Source organism: Oncorhynchus gorbuscha, linkage group LG01 (assembly GCF_021184085.1).
Source record: "Oncorhynchus gorbuscha isolate QuinsamMale2020 ecotype Even-year linkage group LG01, OgorEven_v1.0, whole genome shotgun sequence".
Classification (NCBI taxonomy): domain Eukaryota; kingdom Metazoa; phylum Chordata; class Actinopteri; order Salmoniformes; family Salmonidae; genus Oncorhynchus; species Oncorhynchus gorbuscha.
In genome coordinates, this window is record NC_060173.1 from 90121714 (window position 1) to 90147194 (window position 25481).

General features: G+C 44.0%; 2 protein-coding genes across 5 annotated transcripts; both read right to left on the bottom strand.

The window, feature by feature from the left end:
- Window positions 1-4121: 4121 nt before the first annotated feature.
- On the bottom strand, window positions 4122-19313 carry tnfsf13b (TNF superfamily member 13b). Of its 4 annotated transcripts, none has more exons than XR_006840883.1 (8): window positions 18991-19313; window positions 18324-18607; window positions 17366-17489; window positions 16776-16832; window positions 16505-16629; window positions 16208-16358; window positions 15931-16114; window positions 4122-4871 (listed from the first exon to the last, which is right to left on the bottom strand). XR_006840883.1 is itself a non-coding variant. In XM_046365092.1 (7 exons), the coding sequence occupies exons 2-7, from the start codon at window positions 18552-18554 to the stop codon at window positions 16002-16004; spliced, it is 801 nt and encodes a 266-aa protein (XP_046221048.1). In that variant the 5' UTR covers window positions 18555-18604; window positions 18991-19313; the 3' UTR covers window positions 15013-16001. The 4 variants fall into 4 exon arrangements, 2 of the variants coding, with proteins under 2 accessions (XP_046221048.1, XP_046221040.1); XR_006840881.1 differs by lacking the exon at window positions 4122-4871 and adding an exon at window positions 15013-15807; XM_046365092.1 differs by lacking the exon at window positions 4122-4871 and having other exon boundaries at window positions 15013-16114; window positions 18324-18604.
- Window positions 19314-21609: 2296 nt separating this feature from the next.
- LOC124045627 (protein ABHD13) lies at window positions 21610-25081 on the bottom strand. Its single transcript, XM_046365070.1, has 2 exons — window positions 24881-25081; window positions 21610-23752 (listed from the first exon to the last, which is right to left on the bottom strand). The coding sequence occupies exon 2, from the start codon at window positions 23709-23711 to the stop codon at window positions 22650-22652; it is 1062 nt and encodes a 353-aa protein (XP_046221026.1). The 5' UTR covers window positions 23712-23752; window positions 24881-25081; the 3' UTR covers window positions 21610-22649.
- Window positions 25082-25481: the final 400 nt, after the last annotated feature.

The following is a 25481-nucleotide window of genomic DNA, read 5'->3' on the forward strand; positions in this document are numbered from 1 at the left end:
CTGGCTTTACTCGGACCTCATCAGTTGGCACAGACTTTTGGACGGAAACATCTATAGAAATTCAGAATATAAATGGAATATTAGAAGAAACATATTAGGAAACATATGGTGTATGTGATCGCTCAAAATGCAGACAGGGAAAAATAAGAAGCTTTTTCCTTGCTTTCTTACCACTTCTAAAAACGAACAAACTGTTCTTCTGGGGGTAGACTACATGTGACAAGGGAACGGAGAAACAAAGATGGGTGTCCAAGAGAGAGAGGAAGATAGAAAGATGGAGACAAATAGAAAGATGGAGAATGTGATGAAAAAAAGTGAGAGAGAGTCAAACGGAAGGATGGAGAGTAAGTGAGTGGAGTTGGTGATGACTCCCTGGTGACAAGGAGGTTGTGCTGCTAGTGCCACAAGCCCACACCCTCTACCACCCTCGACCAATCTGGACTGAGCAAGCAGCCAGATGGGTACACACACACACAAGCATGCACACACCCACATGCAAGGACACACGGACAAACACACACACACACACTGAGAAGGGGAGATCCCTGTTGAAAAGAGGCAACAGGGAGACAGCAGAAGGGAGCTGTCAGTGAAAGAGGACCTCTTAAATCAAGTTCCCATGATGGATCAGTTACTGAAGCTTCTCCAAGACCAGCCCACATTATACGCCAGCAACCTCAAATCTATACACACACAAATATGCACGTGAGCATGCCCTCACACACATTTGTGTTGTCTCAATACCAGAATTTGGACTTCAATACTGATACCAGGTTAAGTATTACAAAACTCAATACCAAAACGACATCACTGCCAAAAACATAAAGAGGGGAAAAATATATATGTGTCTCTATATTTAGTGAGTTTTCAGACCCATCCAGCAACGTTTATTGGTAAAAGAGGCTAGTGACAAATTCAGCTACTTTTCAGGCTGCCTTTGGGGAGTTTTGACACCAAGACTGCCCATGGTTTTGATAGCATTCAGGGACTTTTCCCACTCAATTCTGCCGCAAACTAGAGTGGGAGAAGCTGTCCCTGCAATGGAAGTCACAGCAAAGGTGCACAGACAGGCAGAGAATGACAAGGGGAGATGGTGTACGGTTGGGGAGGGGGCCAAAACGCTACTTTGGGGACCGCAGTTGTGCTGCAGCAAGCAAATTAGTGCTATGACATCGTGGCAACGCAAAACGTCATCTAGTAACTTCTAGTGACAAATCAAGGAGCCAACAGCGATTCTCACTGGAATAGATGGCAACACTGCCAGAGTGGTGTCTGAATGAGAGGCAAGAATTTCAGACTCTTCGCTAGCAGTTACTTCCAACTCAAACATTGAAAAACAACCTAACGTGTGAACAAAACTGTGTAAATAGCCAAGAAACACCAGGAAAAAGTCACACTGCAGTAGTTTCGGGTTAAATCGACCAACTTCTATGCCTGTAAGCTTCTTCACTCATAGTGCGCAGAACAAGGCACTGCATCCAGATGGGTACACACACACACACACGCACGCGCACACGCACACGCACACGCACACACACAATCCATCTCAGCATCTGGGTGGGAGCAGCCCAAGGACCTCTGAAAATGGGATGATTCCCAAATGTTGTACCGCCAGAGGGGTGTGTGTGTGTGCCAATAAATCTGGTTTCCCTTTCTGTGGTGCCGCGGGCATGGTCTCAGAGCAAACAACAGCACATAGCAACAACAAAACGTTTGAAACAAGAGAGAAAAACCCTCCATTTGAAACTAAAATAACAAAAACAGTCTCAACATTCTGGAAATACTAGATGGTTTTTCAGAACAACGATTAACAAATAGATTTCCTACTTCTACAAAATCATATTCCGTAAACTCTTAACAATTATGTTCACTACATTCAGGCATGATTTATTTTGTATTTTTTTATTTCACCTTTATTTAACCAGGTAGCCAGTTGAGAACAAGTTCTCATTTACAACTGCGACCTGGCCAAGATAAAGCAAAGCAGTGCGACACAAACAACAACACAGAGTTGCACATGGATTAAACAAGTGTAGAGTCAATAACACAATAGAAAAAAAGAAAGTCTATATACAGTGTGTGCAAATGGCATGAGGAGATAAGGCAATAAATAGGCCATAGTAGTGAAGTAATTACAAATTAGCAAATTAACACTGGAGTGAAAGATGAGCAGATGGTGATGTGCAAGTAGAAATACTGGTGTGCAAAAGAGCAGAAAAGTAAATAAAAACAACATGGGGATGAGGTAGGTAGATTGGACGGGCTATTTACAGATGAGCTATGTACAGCTGCAGCGATCGGTTAGCTGCTCAGCTAGCTGATGAAGGGACCATCTAGTACACTTCATGAAGTTAACAAATGAAGTGGACCTACATTCTTACACACACTGACACACACACACAATCTTGAGCGGTGAACGCTGACATACCTCATAGTGACAGATCCGTGCGCTGCTCGATGCTTCTCTCCAGGTGGGAATTACAATCCAGGAACTAGCTGGTAGCTTCTCCAAAGAGATGAACACGGTGAGAGAGCGATAGAGCTAGAGAGCAAGAGCGAGAGAGAGAAAGTGCATGAGAGAGTGAGTGAAATAGAGAGAGTGTGAGTGAATGAGCGAGAGAGAGAGTGCTCCCTCTGTAACAGCTCTCTCTGCATCTACTCCCATAGGCTAAGAACCACCACTACTAACCCATCAGAGTCCCTCGCTCAGCAGAGAGAGAGATAGAGACAGAGCGAGAGAGAGAGCGAAGCCGTAAGCATGTGGGTGAGTGTGGAAGATGGGGGAATAGACAGAAGGAGAGAGCACCAGAAGGGTGTACCAAAGAGAGAGAGAGAGGCATATCATATCAAATATAAATTCATGCAGAAAATCTGAGAAATGGTTTGATGAAGAATGCAAAAACCTTAGACCGAAACCAAGCAACCTTCCCAACCAAAACACAGACACCCAGAAAACCTGAGTTTTTACTAAGTGGAAACATTAAATCAATACCGGAATACAGTAAGAAAAAGAACGGAAGAAATATGGAACCGCATGTCAAAAAACAGCTCAATGTGATTGAAGAATCCATAGAATCTACTCACTTCTGGGAAAATTGGAACACACCAAACAACAACACAAAAATAGACCTGTTCAAAATGGCCATATAACAAAGAACCAAGAACAAAAACATATACAGTGGGGCAAAAAATGATTTAGTCAGCCAACAATTGTGCAAGTTCTCCCACTTAAAAAGATGAGAGAGGCCTGTAATTTTCATCATAGGTACACTTCAACTATGACAGACGGAATGAAGAAAAAAAAATCCGGAAAATCACATTGTAGGATTTTTAATGAATTTATTTGCAAATTATGGTGGAAAATAAGTAATTAAGTTCTGGAGCAGTGGCATCTTCCTTGCTGAGGGGCCTTTCAGGTTATATCGACATAGGACTTATTTTACTGTGGATATAGATACTTTTGTACCTGTTACCTCTAGGATCTTCACAAGGTCCTTTGCTGTTGTTCTGGGATTGATTTGCACTTTTCTCACCAAAGTAGGTTCATCTCTAGTAGACAGAACGCGTCTCCTTCCTGAGCAGAATGATGGCTGCGTGGTCCCATGATTTTTATACTTGCGTACTATTTCTTCTACAGATGAACGTGGTACCTTCAGGCGTTAGGAAATTGCTCCCAAGGATGAGCCAGACCTGTGGTCTACAATATTTTTTTCTCAAATCTTGGCTGATTTATTTTGATTTTCCCGTGATGTCAAGCACAGTGGCAATGAGTTTTAAGGTCGGCCTTGAAATACATCCACAGGTACACCACCAATTGACTCAAACTATGTCAATTAGCTTATCAGAAGCTTCTAAAGCCATGGCATCATTTTCTGGATTTTTCCAAGCTGTTTAAAGGCACAGCCAACTTGGTGTAAGTACATTTCTGACCCACTGGAATTGTGATACAGTGAGTTATAAGGGAAACAATCTGTCTGCAAACAATTGTTGGATATTGTCATTTTGGATGTTGTCATGCACAAAGTAGATCTCCTAACAGACTTGCCAAAACTATGGTTTGTTAATTAACAAGAAATCTGTGGAGTGGTTGAAAAACAAGTTTAAATGACTCCAACCTAAGTGTATGTAAACTTCCGACTTCAACTGTAGCTAATAACATAACACTTGAAACGTCTTTATCTTTTTGAAACCTTTGAGTGCAATGTTTACTGTTCATTTCTGATCCTTTTTTGTTGATGTTGTTCAATTGGTTTCTTCTCAGTTTTGTTTATTGTTTATTTCACTTGCTTTAGCAATGCAAACATGTGTTTCCCATGCCAATAAAGCCTCTTTGAATTTAATTGAATGACATATAGAGAGCTAGATAGAGAGAGTGTCTGTGCGTGAGAGACAGAAAAACAGGAGTCTAAATCTAAATCCCACAAGCAGCTGGTGAGAGTGAGTGACACAGAACTCCCCGACATTCTGTGTTTCTGTGTGTGTGTGAGTGAGTGTGTGAGCATGTGTGTGTATGCTTAAGTACAGCTGGAGGCTCAGGAGTTGTCATTAATATTGCGTCTCTGATCTGCCTCTAACACTCTCACAGAAAATCGTCATACAAAACAAACAGCAATAGACACAGGAACTGAGGCAGTTAGGGACTGAACTAATGATGAAAAGCACAACATAGGAGAACAAAAGGTCTGTGCAACAGAGGTAATGAGCCAAAGGAACCTTCGTCATGCCATCCTCCCCTCACGCTCTCCCCCCTTCTGCTCTCTCCCCTCCTCTTCTTACTCCCTCCTTCCAGGGGTCTTGTCTGTTCCTCCTCCTCTCTCTGTTGGTTCTGCCCTCCTTGTTCTTCATCAACATGACAAAGACTGCTGGCTGACCTGCAGAGAGAGAGAGGGGGGGGGAGTGAGTTTGGAGGAGGAGAGGGGGGATATACACTAGTTTAAAACGTGTGTGAGTAAAACTAAACATAGCAACATCAATTCAATCTAAGTATCAAACACAAGGTTTGTGAACTATCTCCAGCTGTCTCTCTCAGAATGTTCAGTTTGAGCTGGTCAGACACTGCCCTACATTCGACTCTACCATGAAAAATACAACCCCGGTTCCCCTCAGGGGGGGACCTCTTTCAATGTCTAAACTATACACAGACCACTACCTTTTATGTGTTTACTGTATATCTGCCAGTTCTATCTGCCACCCTTAAAACAGGACTACAGAAACCAGGGGATGTAGAGGGGAGAGAGGGAAAGAGAGGGGGGACAGGAAGAGAAGGGGGATTGAGTGATACAGCTAGAAGGGGGGGAAGAGAAGGTGTGAGTTGGGAAGAGAGCAGAAGAAGGAGGAGCAGATAGAGAAGAGAGGGATGGGAGAGAAGATGTTGAGATGTTCATTCCACAAAGAAAGCGGAGGGCCTTGAAGGAAGGCCAGAGTATAAAGCATTATTTATCAAACGGAATCTGGTTCCATTTTTCTGTCACACACATAGTCACACACATAGTCACACACATAGTCACACACATAGTCACACACACACACACACACACACACACACACACACACACACACACACACACACACACACACACACACACACACACACACACACACACACACACACACACACACACACACAGACACACACACACATATAGTCGCAGACACACACACACACACAGTCGCAGACACACACGCACATAGTCGCAGACACACACAGCGTGTCTTGTTTCTCTGGCTCCGCAGTTGGATTCCAGGCAAATGCAGCTAGTGCCATATGAATTATAGATCACCTTATTTGAACAGATCCCATCATGCAGTTAGTCTGGAGAAAAAACAACTCTATGAAATGGTAATGTTACAAATAGCTACTAAATAAACAAACATCCATATCAGTCATATGCTGTGGCGATTATCAATTAGTATCCATACTATCAAATGAAATCACAACAGAAGAGGCAATGTTAATGGCACTATAATGATGACGGTAAGAGTTTCCGGACAGTACCACAGTGTTTGGACTTGCAATCAGACTAGTTCTAACCGGTCTGGTTGGTAACAAGTCAAAGCCCCACTTGCATTAAAAATCCACACTCCACTCTGCCAGTTCTGCTAGAGGCTCTTTGGATCAACCTGATTATGGTGATTTGCTTCGGATCAAAGTAAAGCTGCCTTAATACAAGTGTAGCGCAGAGCGAGTATGTGTGGTGTTGTAGGGAGGCGTGTGTGTACTGTAGGTGTGTAGATGTATGTGTGTGCACGCTTGCGTGCACTTGTATGCCATGCATGATGCATGGTGGTGTGTGTGTGTGATAGCATGATGCAGAAAGAGAGAGCGTGCTGGAGTATGATCCAGATTCAGGAATCACCTTTAGCCCCTATCATCAGCCAGATATGACCAATAGGGGAAGGGGGGAAATCAGAGGGGGAGAGGTAGGTGGGAAACTTGGAAATGGTGGTAGAGAGGGAGGGTAGAGAGGGAGATGGAATTGGAAAGACCATGTAGATGAATAATATGGGAGTGGATGAATGTGGGAGTGGATGAATAATACATATTTACAACTGTAGCAATTCTAAATATCTCCAAGGTGGGGGGCATGTCCAAGCTGGTTGCTCCTGAAATCCACAATCAGCTCCTTTGTTTTGTTGAGGGAGAGGATCAGGCTGGAGGTGGTACCTTCACTACCTGGGGACGGCCCGTCGGTAAGTCCAGGATCCACTTGCATAGGAAAGAGTTCAGGGCTGTGAGCTTTGTGGTGAGCTTGAAGGGCACAATGATATTGAGCTGTAGTCAATGAACAGCATTCTCACGTAGGGGTTATTTCTTTCCAAGTGGGAAAGGGCAGTGCAATAGAGATTGCATCATCTGTGGATCTGTTAGGGTGGTATTTGAATTGGATTAGGCCCAGGGTGTTTGGGATGATGATAACCAGCCTTTCAAAGCATAGAAGGCATTTAGCTGGTATGGTAGGCTAGTGTCACTAGACAGCTTGTGGCTGGATTTCCCTTTGTATTCTGTGATAGTTTGCCACATCCGATGAACATCAGAGCCGGTGTAGTAGGATTCGATCTTAGTCCTGTATTGACACTGTCTTTTTGATGGTTCGTCGGAGGGCGTAGCAGGATTTGTTATAAATGTCTGGTTTAGTGTCCCACTCTTTGAAAGCGGCAGCTCTAGCCTTTAGCTCAGTGCGGATATTGCCTGTAATCCATGGTTTCTGGTTGGGATATGTACGTACGGTCACTGTGGGGACAATGTAGTCAATGGACTTACTAATGAAGCCATTGACTGAATGCCATCGGATGAATCCTGGAACATATTCCAGTCTGTGCTAGCAAAACAGGCCTGTAGCTTAGCATCATCTTCATCTGACCACTTCCGACTTGAGCGTGACACTGATACTTCCTGTTTGAGTTTTGCTTGTAAGCAGGAATCAGGAAGATAGAGTTATGGTCAGATTTGCCAAATGGAGGGCGAGGGGAAGCTTTTGTATGCGTCTCTGTGTGGAGTAAAGGTGATTTAGAGCTTTTTTCCCCTCTAGTTGCACAGGTAACATGCTATTAGAAATGAGGTAAAACTGATTTCAATGTATGTGTTTGTGTACACAGCAGGTTTAATTTCCTGATTTCCACCCTGCCACTCATTTCTCTTTGAAAATCGGCTTCCGCCAACACACCAGCCGTTGCCATGGCGCTACACAAATTTATTTTTGGGGAGAGGGAGGGGGAGCATCTTGCTTGACACATTCGCCCATTAAGAGGACCGATCCCCCTCTTCCTCCTCCATTGGCGTTTGCACAGCCGGTTGGTGTTTGTAAAGCCATCAAAGAGATTTAGCTCTCCTTATTTGTTTGAGCTTTGTCTCCACCACTCTCTCTCTCTCTAGCTCTCCCTCTCGCACACTGCTTACTAAGCGCCATTGCTCTGTTTATCTAAAATGGTAAATCTCTCTCTCAGTAGTAGTAGCTGGGTGCAATGTGAATGGTTTGATGGGGAGGGGAGCGGGAGACACAGGGCCCAGACTCCAGGGGCAGGATGCCCAGTTAAGAAGTGACTAGCCAGGGTGCTTTGTGTCTCTCTCTCCCTGGTGCCTTCACAGACAGAGGGAGTGTGTGTGTGTGTGTGTGTGTGTGTGTGTGTGTGTGTGTGTGTGTGTGTGTGTGTGTGTGTGTGTGTGTGTGTGTGTGTGTGTGTGTGTGTGTGTGTGTGTGTGTGTGTGTGTGTGTGTGTGTGTGTGTGTGTGTGTGTGTGTGTGTGTATTGAGAAGGGCGAGGGGAGCGGGGCACCATTAGTTGGAACTGGAAAGGGACAAAATCATTGCAGATATACCAAGGTTACAACACAAATCCAAAACACTATGATACAATACTAGAACCAGGGAAGAGAACACAGATATACAACCTGTGTGTCCCTTTTTCTGATCCCTGAGGAGGACTTAGTGTGCCGGGGTTTGTTACAATGGCTTCTACAATCAACACATAAAACAACAATACAGCACATTCTGTAACTATGATTCTGACACTGATCTCTTTGCTTCTGTGTTTCTCTCTCTCTCTTTCTCTCTCTGTGTGGCCGTCTGCCACACAAACAATTATGTCTTTTTCTTCTTCTCTACCTGTAATATCCTAACTCTCACCCTTCCTCTCCCTAAGGGTATGTCTCCTCTCTGTCAGACACTGAAACCGAGTTTACAATTTGCCTGGCAGACACGCATGTCGCACATCTCTCCTTCTCCAGACAGTCTGTGAAAGTGAAACATAATGACTCTGAGAAACATTATAATGAGAAAAAGATGTATATATTTTGCATACAGAGGAAACAGATAAGGTCAGTTGGATTAATCTTAACCAGTAAAAGTATTGACTCTATAACAACCAGAAATGACCAATATCATACTGATATTACTAATGATACATGGCGTATGACTCAACATCTTCACTACCATCATTATCAGAATAATCAGGCCAGTTGGCCCAAACCATTGATGTAATTCCTGTCACATATATCTGGCTGAGGGTATAATGAAGATCATAGTTTAAATGTCACCCAATTCTTCTGACAATACGGGGTGGCGTACAAAGTATGAGGATACAGTCTCAGAGGAGAAAACTGTGGCATTTAGATATTTCTATGACGAGAGAAAACCATCAAACGCTTTAGGGCTGTGGCGGCCACGAAATATTGTCAGCAAATAACTGCTGGTCTCAAGGTAATTTACTGTAAATTAAGACAAACATTTAGCATCTGCTGGCTTCCACACACAGGCTGCAAGCCACTAATGCAGACCTTTGGAACATCTACATTTTAAAAAGCCTAATAAATCCATGTATTATAGCCCACACCTTCACAATAAATCCATGTATTATAGCCCACACCTTCACAATAAATCCATGTATTATAGCCCACACCTTCACAATAAATCCATGTATTATAGCCCACACCTTCACAATAAATCCAGTATTTATTTTAGACAGGTCAAAAGCAGCATGATACGAAGAAAATGTAGTCTATTTCAGAAGAACAGAATAGCATACTGAGTTGTCCTTATGTTAGGTCCTGATCTGGATATGCCACATGGCTGTGAGCTACACTAGGTCATTTAGCAGACAAGATTTGCTTAGAATTCCGTGGCAGTATTTTATAGTGTGAAGAATACAATTGAACAAAGCTGAAAAAATATGATTATTTTCTCAAAACGACGAGGGAGAGCGCACATGCGGATATTCTGTTTTGAGCAGTTTAAAGAAATAGGTGTTTCTATATGCTTCATTTAGAGTTATTCATGTAACTTCAGTTGTTCTACAAACATTGGGTTTTTGTTTTGGTATTTAATACATTTTAAGGATGCATGATGCGACTCTAATGATGATTTGAAAAAGGTTGCTTGAAAGGCATGAGCTCTGCTTAGTTTTTTTGCACAGACTGTACACAGTTTATTCGTCTCTGATTCACAATTTGATAAGTACTTGATAATCCCTCAAATTTCACAGTGGCATCCCTTTTGTGGCAGTAATGCATCCTAAAAAAAAAAAAGGCCATTTGTCCATTCCTTTTGCGGCCGTTGGTCATTATGCCCTGGGCCCGGAGTGCTGCGCACCTCTCACTCACATGGCTCTCCATCACGTGATCGGGCCTTTCTCACAGGCTACAAGTGAAGACAGACACATCAGGGACGCAACTGCACGCCTCCTTATCCAATTCCCAGGTGCATATTGAAGATATTGAAAGAACTGTCCACATTTACTTTTCTTCAGCCAACAAGATGAGTAGGCCTTAACAAACAGCAAAAACACTAGCCTATGTCAATCTACTATCCCCAGAGTAAAGAAGTTTACCTATTCTACTCTGTGCAAAGAAATAAATATTCCAAACATAGTCTGGGACAGTTGTGGGTTGCAATAGATAACACATTAATACAACCACTAGCATCAAAAAAACTTTTTATGCGATGTGGCTGACACAACACATCAGAACATTAGGCTTAACATTTTTGATGAACTATTAGACTATTTCTTCACAAGAACACAGTGGCCTACATCATTCCTAAATGGAAAAACTTTGGAACCCCCCAAAACGTTTCCTAAAGCTGGATGCCAGGCCAAACTGAGCAACCGGGTGAGAAGAGCCTTGGTCAGGGAGGTGACCAAGAACCCGATGGTCACTCGAACAGAGCTCCAGAGTTCCTCTGTGGAGATGGGAGAAACTTCCAGAAGGACAAACATCTCTGCAGCACTCCACCAATCAGGCCTTTATGGTAGAGTGGCCAGACGGAAGCCACTCCTCAGTAAAAGGCACATCAGCCTGCTTGGAGTTTGCCAAAAGGCCCTTAAAGGACTCAGACCATGAGAAGCAAGATTCTCTGGTCTGATGAAACCAAGATTGAAGTCTCTGGCCAGAATGCCAAGCGTCAAGTGTCTGGAGGAATCCTGTCTAAACCTGTTTTTGCATCATCATTATGCGGTATTAGGTGTATATTGATGAAGGGAAGAAACTATTTTAATACATTTTAGAATAAGGCTGTAACATAATAAAATGTGGAAAAAGTCAAGGGGTCTGAATACTTTCCAAATGCACTGTATTGCGCAAGTGAACAGCAAAACTGGTTCCAAAACAAATAAAGCAACACCTCACTACACAACGCCTCTCGCCCATGTGACCTACTTGTTGTGTGGATGTACTGAGTGTGTAACTAATAGATGCGCGCACACACACTACAAATTGTAAAGCCTTTTGTCTGTAATGTCTTTTTCGTTGTGTCGGGATCCCAGTACAGTATATCACAAAAGTGAGTACACTCACATTTTTGTAAATATTTGAGTATATCTTTTCATGTGACAACACTGAAGAAATGACACTTTGCTACAATGTAAAGTAGTGAGTGTACAGCTTGTATAACAGTGTAAATTTGCTGTCCCCTCAAAGTAACTCAACAAATAGCCATTAATGTCTAAACCGCTGGCAACAAAAGTGAGTACACCCCTAAGTGAAAATGTCCAAATTGGGCCCAATTAGCCATTTTCCCTCCCCGGTGTCATGTGACTCGTTAGTGTTACAAGGTCTCAGGTGTCAAAGTGTGTTAAATTTGGTGTCATCGCTCTCACACTCCCTCAAACTGACTGGTCACTGGAAGTTCAACATGGCAGCTCATGGCAAAGAACTCTCTGAGGATCTGAAAAAAAGAATTGTTACTCTACATAAAGATGGCCTGGGCTATAAGAAGATTGCCAAGACCCTGAAACTGAGCTGCAGCACGGTGGCCAAGACCATACAGCGGTTTAACTGGACAGGTTCCACTCAGAACAGGCCTCGCCATGGTCGACCGAAGAAGTTGAGTGCGTGTGCTCAGCGTCATATCCAGAGGTTGTCTTTGGGAAATAGACGTATGAGTGCTGCCAGCATTGCTGTAGAGGTTGAAGGGGGGGGGGTCAGCCTGTCAGTGCTCAGACCATACGCCATACACTGCATCAAATTGGTCTGCATGGCTGTCGTCCCAGAAGGAAACCTCTTCTAAAGATGATGCACAAGAAAGCCAGCAAACAGTTTGTGGAAGACAAGCAGACTAAGGACACGGATTACTGGAACCATGTCCTGTGGTCTGATGAGACCAAGATAAACTTATTTGGTTCAGATGGTGTCAAGCGTGTGTGGCGGCAACCAGGTGAGGAGAACAAAGACAAGTGTGTCTTGTCTACAGTCAAGCATGGTGGTGGGAGTGTCATGGTCTGGGGCTGCATGAGTGTTGCCGGCACTGGGGAGATACAGTTCATTGAGGGAACCATGAATGCCAACATGTACTGTGACATACTGAAGCAGAGCATGAACCCCTCCCTTCAGAGACTGGGCCGCAGGGAAGTGTTCCAACATGATAACAACCCCATACACACCTCCAAGACGACCAATGCCTTGCTAAAGAAGCTGAGGGTAAAGGTGATGGACTGGCCAAGCATGTCTCCAGACCTAAACCCTATTGAGCATTTGTGGGGCATCCTCATACGGAAGGTGTAGGAGTGCAAGGTCTCTAACATCCACCAGCTCTGTGATGTCGTCATGGAGTGGAAGAGGACTCCAGTGGCAACCTGTGAAGCTCTGGTGAACTCCATGCCCAAGAGGGTTAAGGCAGTGCTGGAAAATGATGGTGGCCACACAAAATATTGACACTTTGGGCCCAATTTGGACATTTAGACGGTTAAGACATTAATGGCTGTGTGTTGAGTTACTTTGAGGGGACAACAAATTTACACTGTTATACAAGCTGTACACTCACTACTTTACATTGTAGCAAAGTGTCATTTCTTCAGTGTTGTCACAGGAAAAGATATACTCAAATATTTACAAAAATGTGAGGGGTGTACTCACTTTTGTGATATACTGTAAGACTAGTTGTCGCCATTGGCGTCGGCTAATGGAGACCCCCCCGGCTAATGGGGACCCCAAAAAATCTAAATGAAATCTCTCAAGGTCTTTTCCGAGGCTTTTCAGACATTTACTGTAACCTACAGACATTTATCACTGTCACAATCCTCTGTTAGGAATTGCGTTATCTGAACAAACAACTTTATCATACACTAGTTGTACACATGGTAGTTCAGTGGCAGATACAGGATGTCCTATCCAAATGACTGTATGAATTATGGGGGATGAAAGACTCCCTCTCTTATTTGGAAAGGGTAGCCTCATGTCTGTTTGGGCTGTTTAGCTAGACCCACTATTTATTTGCAAACAGGTGCTGTAAATTAAACAAAGAGGCATACCACTGTATCCTCTGAACATAAAATTCCACCAACAGGTCCAGTCTTTGCTGTGCATCTTGTGTAACTTATTCTCCCACTCCCAGGATGTCCTGACAGCATTCTCTCTCAGAATAAGACTACAACTCCCCCTGTTTTCAACAGCTTTGGGATTTCACAGCGGCCATTTCCCTTCCTGTACAGCTACAGTCATTCAGTTTCTATTGAGATAGTCAAAACTATTTATACCTGTACAAAAATTCACACTTCACCAAAATTAAGGCCAGTCCAATTCAACATGAAGCAGTATGGATATTCCAAAGATAATGTGATGTTTGTGATTGTGAATCAAGTCTCCCCAAAGACCGCAGAACTAGGCCACATGGAAACGCCTAGGAGCATTGTGTTGTGTAATCCACTAGGGGGCACAACAGCACCGTGAGCAAGTGTCTCCTTTCCTCCTGGTTCTAGGATGTTGTTATTCCTTATCGTTGTGTGTGTCAGATTATGTAAAACACCAAATGAGGTTCCTCATCTTTTATACCCTCCAGCATCATAAAAAATGTTTTTTATTATAGACCCACTCTGCTGCTACATCTAGAGGGTTTAACCTTGCCCCATTTTTTCTATATTGATCTGATAGCTATTTTAAAATGGTAATCTCTCCATCTATGTCCTGCCATTGCAGTTGAGGAAATAGCTAGCTAGATCGAAGGTTAATGTAGTGTGGTAGACTACCTCTACATTCATAGTTAAAGTGCTTTTGTTTCTCCTTGCACACTCACAATACAGCCATAGCCGGGCTTAGCATAACAGGCAGCACCATGTGCAGGAATATGTCCTTTCATGTCAATTTGTTTCACTCTAACTACACTACTTTTGGGAGTGTTCTATTAGATACAGACCTGCAATCAAGCCTACACGTGTCAAAGAAGTGCCCTATAAGCGAATTACTAAGCTCACGGCACTGGGTCTAAACTCCTCCCTATGCAACTGGGTCCTGGACTTCCTGACGGGCCACCCCCACATGGGGAAGGTAGGCAACATCACCTCCTCAACACTGACCCTCAACACAGGGGCCCCATAAGGGTGCTTCCTCAGTCCCCTCCTTTATTCCCTGTATACCCACGACATAGTTCACATAGTTCCAAATCCATCATCAAGTTCGCTGACGACACTACCGTAGTAGGCCTGACTACCAACAACAACGAGACAGCCTACAGCATCACAGCCTGGTATGGCAACTCCCTCAACAGTCTTGACTCTTGCCTCCACCCCAATTGAAATGTATTTAATCATCACTGCTACAGTTAATATGTATATATATTTTTATTTATTTAACTAAGCAAGTCAGAACAAATTCTTATTTATAATGACTGCCTACCCCGGACGACACTGGGCCAATTGTGCGCCCCCCTATGCGACTCCCAATCACAGCTTGGATTTGAACCAGGGACTGTCGTGACACCTCTTGCATTGAGATGCAGTGCCTTGACCGCTGTGCCTCTCGGGAGCTCTATAATATAGTGCTATTTCTAGTTTTTTTATTACAATTTTAGTTATTTTATTTCACTTACTCCTGCATGTTGGAGCTTGAAGCCTAAGATAATCACAACTGCAACCCTGCACATGTGACTATTAAACACTGAATCTGAGGGAGAATCACCCTAGAAGCACCAGTACTGTACTGTGCTACAGTGCTGTTTCCTGTGGGAAGGTTTCCCTCTGGTGGTCACAAGGTGTACAACAAACCCCCTCTCAGGATGGGATAATATCGCTATCATTACCACCAGCCATAGTGATTAACTGCATTTATTGTAATACATGGTCAGGTGCTGCTTGGGAAACCAATTAATTGAGTGCTGCTGCTCCCTTCTGGTAGAATGATGACAACTCACTCTGCACCATTCAATAACAATGTCATAGACAGGATACAACACCATGAAATACAACAGGGTCTATTTTACTAGTATGCAGGTGGTCAAAATGATCATCATGGCTGGGGCTGTGTAGTCATGGCTGGGGCTGTGTAGTCATGGCTGGGGCTGTGTAGTCATGGCTGGGGCTGTGTAGTCATGGCTGGGGCTGTGTAGTCATGGCTGGGGCTGTGTAGTCATGGCTGGGGCTGTGTAGTCATGGCTGGGGCTGTGTAGTCATGGCTGGGGCTGTGTAGTCATGGCTGGGGCTGTGTAGTCATGGCTGGGGCTGTGTAGTCATGGCTGGGGCTGTGTAGTCATGGCTGGGGCTGTGTAGTCATGGCTGGGGCTGTGTAGTCATGGCTGGGGCTGTGTAGTCATGGCTGGGGCTGTGTAGTCATGGCTGGGGCTGTGTAGTCATGGCTGGGACTGTGTAGTCATGGCTGGGACTGTGTAGTCATGGCTGGGACTGTGTCTTGACTGTGTGTATTGTATATGATCATAACATTTAAGAAGTTTATGAGTGAATGGTGAGACACCTGCCAGTATAAGCATCAAACATTTCAGATCACACACAGTGACAGAAGCTGACACTTGTCATCATCAATGGCATCATCAGCCAGGCTCTCCAGTAATAGGCCATAATTCTGAGTCTGTCCGTCCGTCCCTCAGTCACTCTGTGAAGCAGATGGCATCATAGTAGAATAGATAATGTAGCTATCAGACCCAGAAGCCATAGTTCATTTAAAATAATTATTGTACACCACCACCAGTATCTACCAGATCAAAACTTCTAGTACCAGCAGTGTCCATTTCCACATGATGGCAATTGTATCTCCTAGTCCCCCCAGTCCAACTCCCCTGGTCAGGGTCAGGCCAGTCTGACAGCGCCCAGGAAAGTAGAGTCTCCATCCAGAGAAACTTTGGCTGTAGAGCGAGGGATCAACAGCTCCACACTGTCCCCGACCTCCAGCTTCACTATACCTATAGAGAACACAGTTAACACGCTCAGAAACAGCACACAAACACACGCATGCACACACACAAATGTGCATGCAGCCACAAAGACAGACTCACCCCCTGTGTAACAGGTGTTGTATGGGTAGATAGGGTTCATGTTCTGGATACAGCGGAACAGTGTGACATGCTGAGCTTCATCTCCCACCACGTTCCTCTTCTTCCTGATCACCACATGACCCATGGCAAAGGTCGTATCCATGTAGTACACCTGCATGGGGGAGGGGTGATAGTTACTGTTGGGTTTTTGAGCCATTGTGAACACTATTGAAGTACACCTGGATAGGGGGAGAGTTAGGACTTGTGAGCGGTCTATGTGATACACCTATTTTCCACCTGAAGGAGACTGGCTCTCACCTGACTGTAGACAAAGTAGTATCCCTCCTCTCTGACCAGGATGCTGTCGCTCTCTGCCTCCAGGGCGGAGCCTCTTCTAAGCCCCGCCTGCCAGGGGATCCCTGTGTAAGGTTCCAGCGCAAACTCTGCACAACACCAGAACACACACACCATGCATCAGTCAATCTAAACATGCTGAACTACCTAGCCTCAGACTGTACGTCCTTCAAGCAACTTAAGTATTTTTTGTAAAAAATTAAAAATTGTCTGACTGCATTTCCAGGTTCAGTACCTTTCTGGAATGTTTTCCTGCTGCTATCTGCCAGCATCTGTAGACAAGGCTGAGACACTAGCGGAAGGGGAGGACAGAGGAACAGTTTTGCATGGATTCAATAACCTCACCATGTACAAGATGAGTTATTTCTAGTCAGAGAGAGGGGAGAGGAGAGTGAGCGAGAGAGTGTGCAAGATTATAAACATGAAACTTTGCAGCTTGCCAGAAATAACTCAGTTCAAGGTTCAAATGTTCAAAGCAACAGACCAGTTTCACAGAATAGGAGCTAAAAATAGCACAGCATTGACACCGACAAAGTGTTATATGAGAGAGAAAAGTCATGTCCACAACTTTAGTATGCTCCCATGGTGATTTAATCAAAAGCACAGTAAGACAACGTTTTGCTACGAGGTGAATCTGCGTCAGGTTAAACCACCATGGGATCATACCAGAGTTGCGGACATTACTTTTTTTCTTTGATACGTTCTTCTGTCCTGCAGTAGAGAAGTGTGATGTGCATGTTTTCCTTTTTCTAACTTGCTATATGACCCACTTCAACATGTCAAAAAGACACAAACAGTCCCACTGAATAGCATTGTTAGTCTTGCCTGAGTTCTCAGTTCCTGTGCCCACACTCCTCTTCCTGATGAAAGACAGCCCAGGCTGGGGGTCAGGGGTGTGTAGATGGTCTGGGCTGCTTCTTCTGGCTCTGCTGCTCATCTGCTGCAGTGTCTGGGTAATGCATCAGAAACTGAAAGTTACTTTCGTAAACCGGGTTCTCTGATAATGAGTGACATGTCTTACAATGAGGGAGTTCGATTAACTGCAGAGCTATTGGCCTGTGACATAAACAAGCAAAAGCAGTGAGGGAGGAACTCACTTCTCAAACTGCAACAAGCTCTCAATCTCATGTCAGAAGACATTTATCCATGTTTCTCAAAAGTCAAATTTCTAAATGTTCGGATACTTTTCTGTATCGTTCCAAGGTTAAGTTTAGGCATTAACTCAGAATTCTTATGGTTAGGCATGAACTCTGAATGATTAGGGTTAAGGTTTGGGATAAGCTTAAAACAAAATGATCAAAAACAACTCTCTAGCACTGGATTCGAACATGCAACATTTGGAACCAGAGGTAGATGCTTGTAATCATCCACAACACCCAGGCCAGGGCAATTCCAGTCCTCGGGGGCCTGATTGATGTCACACTCTCCCCATCCCCAGCAAACACACCTGATTTAAACTAATTGCATATTTAACTGAAGATCATGATTAGTTGATTATTGGAGTCAGGTGTGTTTGAGGTCTTGGCTGATTTATTAGTGAATTATAAGTGAAATAATCTGTCTGTAAACAATTGTTGGAAAAATGACTTGTGTCATGAACAAAGTAGATGTCCTAACCGACTTGCCAAAACTATAGTTTGTTAAAAATACATTTGCGGAATGGTTGAAAAACTAGTTAAAGACTCCAACCTAAGTGTATGTAAACCTCCGACTTCAACTGTATATTATGTATGTATGTATATTACAGACCACAGCATCAGATATGAACGTGTAAACGTCTTACCTCTCCATGCCTAGCCTCTTGTTGCTCCTCTCTCCTACGGAAGACCTCTGACCGGAGCTCCTCAACTTCGGCCCTAAGGGCCAGCAGGTGGTACAGAGACAGAGCAGAGAGAGACGAGGAGGTGACCGCTGCCAGAGTCAGCAGCAGGACCAGCCAGGACAGCCTCCGACCCCCAGACTCCTGCCTGGAAGCAGGTCTACCACCCTCGGGATTTGGACCTGCAGATGCCATCACAGGGCCCAGACAGCCTCCTCTGTAGTCAAACAGGCTGCATGACCTGCCTTCTGAATCAAATCACATTTATTTATCACGTGCCTAATATAACAGATGTAGACCTTACATGAAATAATTACTTACAAGCCCTTAAACAGTTGAAGAAATAGAGTGAAAAAATATTTACTAAATAAACTAAAGTATAAAATCGAATATAAAAGTAACTAGAAAATTACCTAACAATAACGAGGCTATATACAGGGGGTACCGCTACCGTGTCAATGTGCGGGGGTACAGGTTAGTCAAGGTAATTTGTAAAGTGACTACGCATAGATAAACAGTGAATAGCAGCAATGTAAAAACAAAAGGAGGGAGGGGGTTTGAGGATCTCCTCTTGGGTTAGTAATGCTGGATCTTTAGCCTTCAGTTAATGTTACTCTCTCCCCGGTCTTACCTTCTCTCCTGTCTCAGTGTCTGCACCCTGTACTGTAATGTTGCATAAGGAAGGGTAGAACAGCAGCTTCCCTCCTCTGTTCCGCTTGATTAACCACAGAACTTCCTGCTCTGATGACGGCCCAGACACACCACTCTCCCTCACTTTTTACCAGTCTATGCGCCGTCCATCCTCTCCACTCTAAACGGCAAACTCTGCTTGCTCCATCCACATTAGTCTGAAAGGGCACAGCAGGGGTGAGACATCTGATCCAGATTAAAAAGTCACAGCTGATATGCCAAGCTTTAAAACGTGTCAAAACACACAATGTGGCGTGGAAGAGGAAAGGGTACAAATATGATGACTCTTAGATGGCTCAGTAAAAAAGGAAGTGCAGAAATCACCCTTGCTTCTTAAAAACCTGCATAGCAAAACTAAACTGCATTACCAAAAAGTATTTGCAGCCAACTTCTTTCAGGGAATGTGGAACCAGACATTTTACAGACAAAAACATTTGTCTAAACATTACACAGACAGTTTAGCAGAATCTTGGGTTTATTCAGTTATTGCATGTTACTGTACAGAGAATAGAAATTGAGATTGTGTATTTAGAAAAGAAGAATGAATATAAATTAAAAAAACATCAACACTAGAGTAGGGAAATGAGTGCAATGGTTGTTTTCCTAAATTGAATGGATGAACATTACAAATTCAGTTAATGAAAAGGTACAGAGCGCTCAACTACAATACCCATAAGCCTCCGGTTCAGAGAAGAGTGAACATTCATCACCATCATCATGCATTTAGTGCTTCAACATATCAGTATGCATGTCAACATATGAACACTTCAGTACATCAATAATACCCATGCATCCTTCTCTCCTGCATATTGTCAGCTTCCACACCATTCTGAGAAGCATTAATAATCAGATAACTGTACAAAGGCTATTTTACACAATGCCAGTGCAAACATGTAGTATAGCAATTGCTTTGAGACAAAACATTCAGTTCGATTTGAAATGATTTCAAAATGGGAGCTCGTCGGTGGTTGGTAATTAGGCAGGGCCAAAGATTTTATCAGTAAAGTATAAAATTAAAAAATCCCACACCTATCAACTCGATCAACAACTTTGGTGGGAGTCTGGGCCAATTCCAGTCAATTCAGAAATTGCACCATGTCCAACTATGTCCAAGTTATCTTACAGTAATTTAAATTAAATGGGTATTGACTCCCACTGTTTATGGCACATTGCCAGGTCATTGTCTACAGGTAGTGGTGTGTGTAACTGACAGGGTCTGATTGTGACAGCACAGCAACACACTCCACTCACACACACTTTTGATATGGCAGCAAGCCAGTCAGTTCCTGCCATTGAAATATTTTGGCAGTCTACTCTCAGAGAGGGTAGACTGGTACTATAAGGTCTATAAACACAAATGCATCAACACAGACTCAGTAAAGTGTTTGTCCATCATACACACACAAGCCAACCACTGCAGACAAAGCATGCACCCCTTGTTGGGTTACAAAACGTCCCACATAACGCTATATAATGCTGGGGATCTCACCCTGTACAGTTTCTCTTCATGTAAAGCACACTGGTCAACTCACATCCACACTGACTGCACATTCAGTAGGTAAGTGCCTATATATTGTAAAATAAGTGCCCTATATAAAAGTTAAAACAGTTAAAACCAGAAACGTCACCAACACGGAGACTGTTTCAACTCACTGTGATGGAGAGTTTAGTCTGAAGTTAAGACTCTAGATCCAACATGTCTGCTGATGCTGAGTGTCTGTTTGTTGTGTCAGAATGGCTTCAATACTGTAAAACTGCAATGCAGCATGCTGCACTGAGACTGAGAGCAGGGTCATATTCATTAGAGCACACCGTAGCAAAACATTTTACAACGGACAACTAAACATTAGCGTTTCTTTTTGGACATGTTTCATTACGTTTCCTTTTGTTTGGTGCCTAATGAACAGGACCCAGCACAGTAAGAGTTTATTATTGTCTAGCTCACCAGCACACCTGAATCAACTTGTCAACAAGCCCTCAATGAGCAGTGTTTTCCAAGGCTACAACACAAATGTGTACTGTTGGGGGGACTCAAGGACCACAGTTGGGAAACACTGGTCTAGCTCACCTTCAGTCCCTGGGAGACATGCAGGAAAGGTTAATTAGCTTGTGAAAAGCACTCCAAGAGGATAAAGCCATTTCTCCACAAGAGCCATAGGGTGAGATGAGACACTAGCCTACTTGAAGGAACAATTATGTTGAGAATAATAGATTAACACAAATAATACAACTTAGTCCCACTCAAGTCTCAAGGCAATAACACAGGGATCAGAATTCAATCATTACACACCCAACACACACAATCTAACCAGAGCCTGTGTGTACCTGGCTCACAGGAATTATAAAGTAGAACCAGGTGTTTTTTTCATGCCATGGTATTTGGGAGAGTGCACTTAGATTTTTAATAGTGTGCAGAACATTGCAGATAGATGTGTATTTTACAGACAGACACAGCTCACGTCATGACCTGAAGTTCACATCCAACTGAAAGCCCTGGTGTGGCCGACCAAGATAAAGGGTCATGGGTAAACTATGCAAAGAGTTGACAAACAGTTCTGGCCACATCGGAGTTGATATTTATTGTCAGAGAACATAAGAACGGGACCTTTGCAAAAAAGGAATATAATCAAGGGATTTCTAACAAAAAACAGTCTGGTAGGGAAACTTGCAGTTTGTGCAGCTTTTCAATGTGCCACACAGTCTACAGAGAACCAATACGGTACAGCCCACATGGTAATCTACCGACTGATATGAACATGATTTTATATTATGAAGCCTTTAAGATCCTCACACATTTAACTTTAAAACAGCGTGTCCTGAAATAGCATAGATTATATCATTTCTTTTAAATGCCATGATCTCGGGTCTTACGTCATTACAACAAGGCAAGACTTTTATTGAATTTGTGAAAAGCTTTTCATATTTGTCAAACAATTCTTATTGAGTTACTGAAATGCTATTACGCTAATCAAACATTTTTATTGATTTACTGAAATTCTGTTATGTTCGTTGTAAAAACCTGTGGTTGTGTTGTGTCTGACAGTATGAACATGGTTGTGTGTATAAGCCATTCAAAGAAGGCCATAACAAGTACATATTCACCCATGCATTCAAAGTTCAAACACAAAAGCATTTCCATGTTAATCATCCCCCCACATCAAAAACACTGTCCCCCTCCAAATATACTCCCCAATTGTTTGATCTGGTACAATTACACCAACAGAATAAGAAAACAAAAACCAAACCTCCCAAAAAACATAGAAATGTACATTCTCTCTAACCTGACCCTAGTAGTTGAGCCCAGTTTAGTTACTCCTGTTCATTCAAATGGAGGAGTAATAGCCACTCTCCTGTATCCTACCATCACACTAACTCCATGACCTGGTCCAGGAACAACCCATAACCCACCATAGGTACTTAATGTAGATCATAAAGAACTGGACAGGTATAAGCAATATGGTAGTGGTTGGCTGCACCTTGCCCTAGCTTTTCCATTTTGCTTATTAGACTTATTCAATCATTTCCGATCTACACAACTGTATATGGAGTATGGAATGCAGGGTTCTCTAGACCAGACAGTCTTCCTCCCTCCCCACTAGACTAGATGATGGTGACGCTGGCCGTTGACTGGACTCTCTCCTCGTGGGCGTGGCTCTTCATCAGGTCCTTGACAAACTGCTCGAGAGCGGCGAAGTAGCCCTGGCACTGCCACGTGTCGTTGTGCGTGCCCTCTGGGAAGATGGCCAGACGTTTAGTCCGCGCCGGCGACAGCTCGTACAGCTGCTTCATCATGACGGGTGGGATGAGCTGGTCTGACAGGCCTGACACGAACAGCGAGGGCATCCGGCACAGTGCCACCTGTCTGTAGGACAAGAACTGGTTCCGGTAGCACAATAAGGGCAGCAGCCTCATGGGCAAGAAGGAGAAGAGTGTGGCGGCCATGTGGGGGATGCTGAGGAAGGTGTTCTCCACCACGATGGCCGCCACGCGGTGAGGGTTGGCCGAGGCCAGGCGTACTGCCACCGCCCCCCCCAGAGAGCGGCCGAACAGCATCACCTTGGTCTTGTCTAGGTCGGGCCGGGTCATCACGTAGTCCAGCGTGGCCTGGGCGTCCAGGTACAGGCCATCCTCACTGGGCTCACCTTCGCTCTTCCCATACCCCCGGTAGTCCACCAGCACCACGTTGGCCTTCAGGTTCACCAGCATCAGGAGTGCGTTGGGCACCCGGTGCCCGATGTTGCCCGCATTGCCGTGGAAATAGAGAATGGTGGGTGGGGCCGTGGAGCAGGGGTTAGATGCATTGCCGGGGGCGACCCCAGGGTTGCCCAGGCTGTCTCCACCAGTGTAGCGGAGCAAGATAAGATTGAGGCGCACGCCGTCCTTGGTGTGGATGTAGACGTTCTCATGGGGGATGCCTGTGGGCATGGGCACGTACAGACGGGAGGAGGAGGGCTGGTCGGGGAAGTAGAGCAGCACATCCTGGAACTTGTAAAGGATGCCAGCCACCGAGGCCAGGATGAGAGCCAGGAGGAAGAAGCCTCCATAGAGGTGGAAGGTGAGGATAAGGGCCAGGAGGGAGATGCGACAGACACCCCAGGACCAGGAGGCCAAGGCCAGGGCACAGCGCTCCACCGAGCCCCACAGCCTCCACGGCTTCTCCATGGCACAGAGAAGACACACAGGATCACACCACCACACACACCCTGTGCAGAGAGAGAGGAGGAAGTAGATTGGGATGAAGGGAAGTGGGGGAGAAGAAAGTGAAAGCGGTAACTCATGCACTGCACTAGACGACACCACTTGAGGTTCTTCACCTCTCACAATTTACAGCTCAGTCAGCCTACCACAGGTGGTAACAAGGTTGTTAAATAAATAATGTAAACCTTAGAGCTGAGAGACACCAGTGGACCCAAACACACACAAAAAATGACACTATCAATCAGCCGATATGCTGCCTGGCCTCAATGTTAAAGCATGCGTGTCTTTGGAACAATGCAAGTCTCAGTGGAGGTTAAACTGGAGAATTAGGCTGACGGCTTTTCACCCTTGGGTCATTAACATTGGACTATATGAGAGCAGAGAGTACTTTCCCCGCATCATTCCAATGTTTGGCCTTAATCTGCCAGGCCATTAACCGGATTAGAACCAAACGCGCCTCAGTTACACAAAACCTGGTTGCTACTGCGAATCAGCACCACTGTGAATTGGTTGGCAAATATGAGACAGGTCTTTCACCATACAACATATGGTATGGTTGGTTCTAATGCACATCTGAATAAATAATTGTAATAGAACACAGATCTGCTGATACATTCCCTCCATGTCACACAAGAGATGGTGTTTTAGTCCTGAAAACACTCGAGGCATGACATGCCAAAATGCCAAATGGATCAAATAAGGAATGCAGCCTTGTCAACATCATCATTGTCAGACAAGTTGTCAATATAAACAATTCATGACATGTAGTTGTCAACAACAAAGACTATTTGAACATTTAGTTAAGCATCTACTACACTGTAAGTTAACTTGAAAAAGGGGCGGCTAGTGGTAACCAGGCAGTGCATGCAGAAACATTAGCTAACGCGTTAGCTAGCTAACATTGACTATGTAAAAGTCACCAAGTTGACAAGTTTGCAAATGTGTATGCACCGAAATGTTACATTACTTTGGCTAGCAAGCAAGCAAGCAACCATGCAGCTCATCTCTGTGTAAACTACGATTTGCAATTCAGTGGAAAATGCCAGTTAGCTAGCCACATAATTAGCCACCTTGTTGTTGGCTAACAACCTAGCAACAATTTGGCAGGTATAACTAGCGAGCTACACACTTACCTCTCTCTCATAATTTGTCGATTCAACTGCATGCAGCGAGGTAAACAAATTGCACAGTAAACGCAGTCAATGTCATTCGGTCCAGAAGCTCACACAAAATGTACATTCAGATATGAGCGGCTATAAATAAACAACCCGGCAGACAACCTACTGCAGTTATGTAGCTAGCTACTTCCTGTATAGTGTTTCTTCACTCATGTCACTTTGATAAATTCCGTGTAGAACGTGGCAAACAAAGAACAAGGTTCCACATTAACTTAAACTTGCAAAAAAACAGATGTAGTTCCACTGGTCTCCACTAGATGGTAATGTGTGAATGTGCCTTTTGCTGGCCAAGGCCCACTGAGTGATGCAAAACTGGAGCGTCTCACAGTAATCCATGGTCCATTGTAACAGGCATAAGAACAAATGAGCAGACATTTATTTAGAAAAATGCAAAACCTCTAAATTATGGCAAAGTAAGTGAAAACCTCTGTTCAGTTATTCTTTTCATAAAACATTGTAGAAAATCAGTAGTGCTATCAACTGCAAGGTTGAGAAACAATTAAAATAGCTAGTGACTGATGGTGATAAAGCAGAATCATGGGACCCCCGTGGAAGT

Excerpts from the sequence above, each read along its gene's own strand:
- LOC124045627 (XM_046365070.1), bottom strand. The coding sequence starts at position 23,711 with ATGGAGAAGCCGTGGAGGCTGTGGGGCTCGGTGGAGCGCTGTGCCCTG.
- tnfsf13b (XM_046365092.1), bottom strand. The coding sequence starts at position 18,554 with ATGGCATCTGCAGGTCCAAATCCCGAGGGTGGTAGACCTGCTTCCAGG. Across the intron at positions 17,490-18,323 it reads AAGAGGCTAGGCATGGAGAG|ACACTGCAGCAGATGAGCAG; the intron begins GTAAGACGTTTA and ends TGCATTACCCAG. Across the intron at positions 16,115-16,207 it reads CAACACCTGTTACACAGGGG|GTATAGTGAAGCTGGAGGTC; the intron begins GTGAGTCTGTCT and ends TGTTCTCTATAG.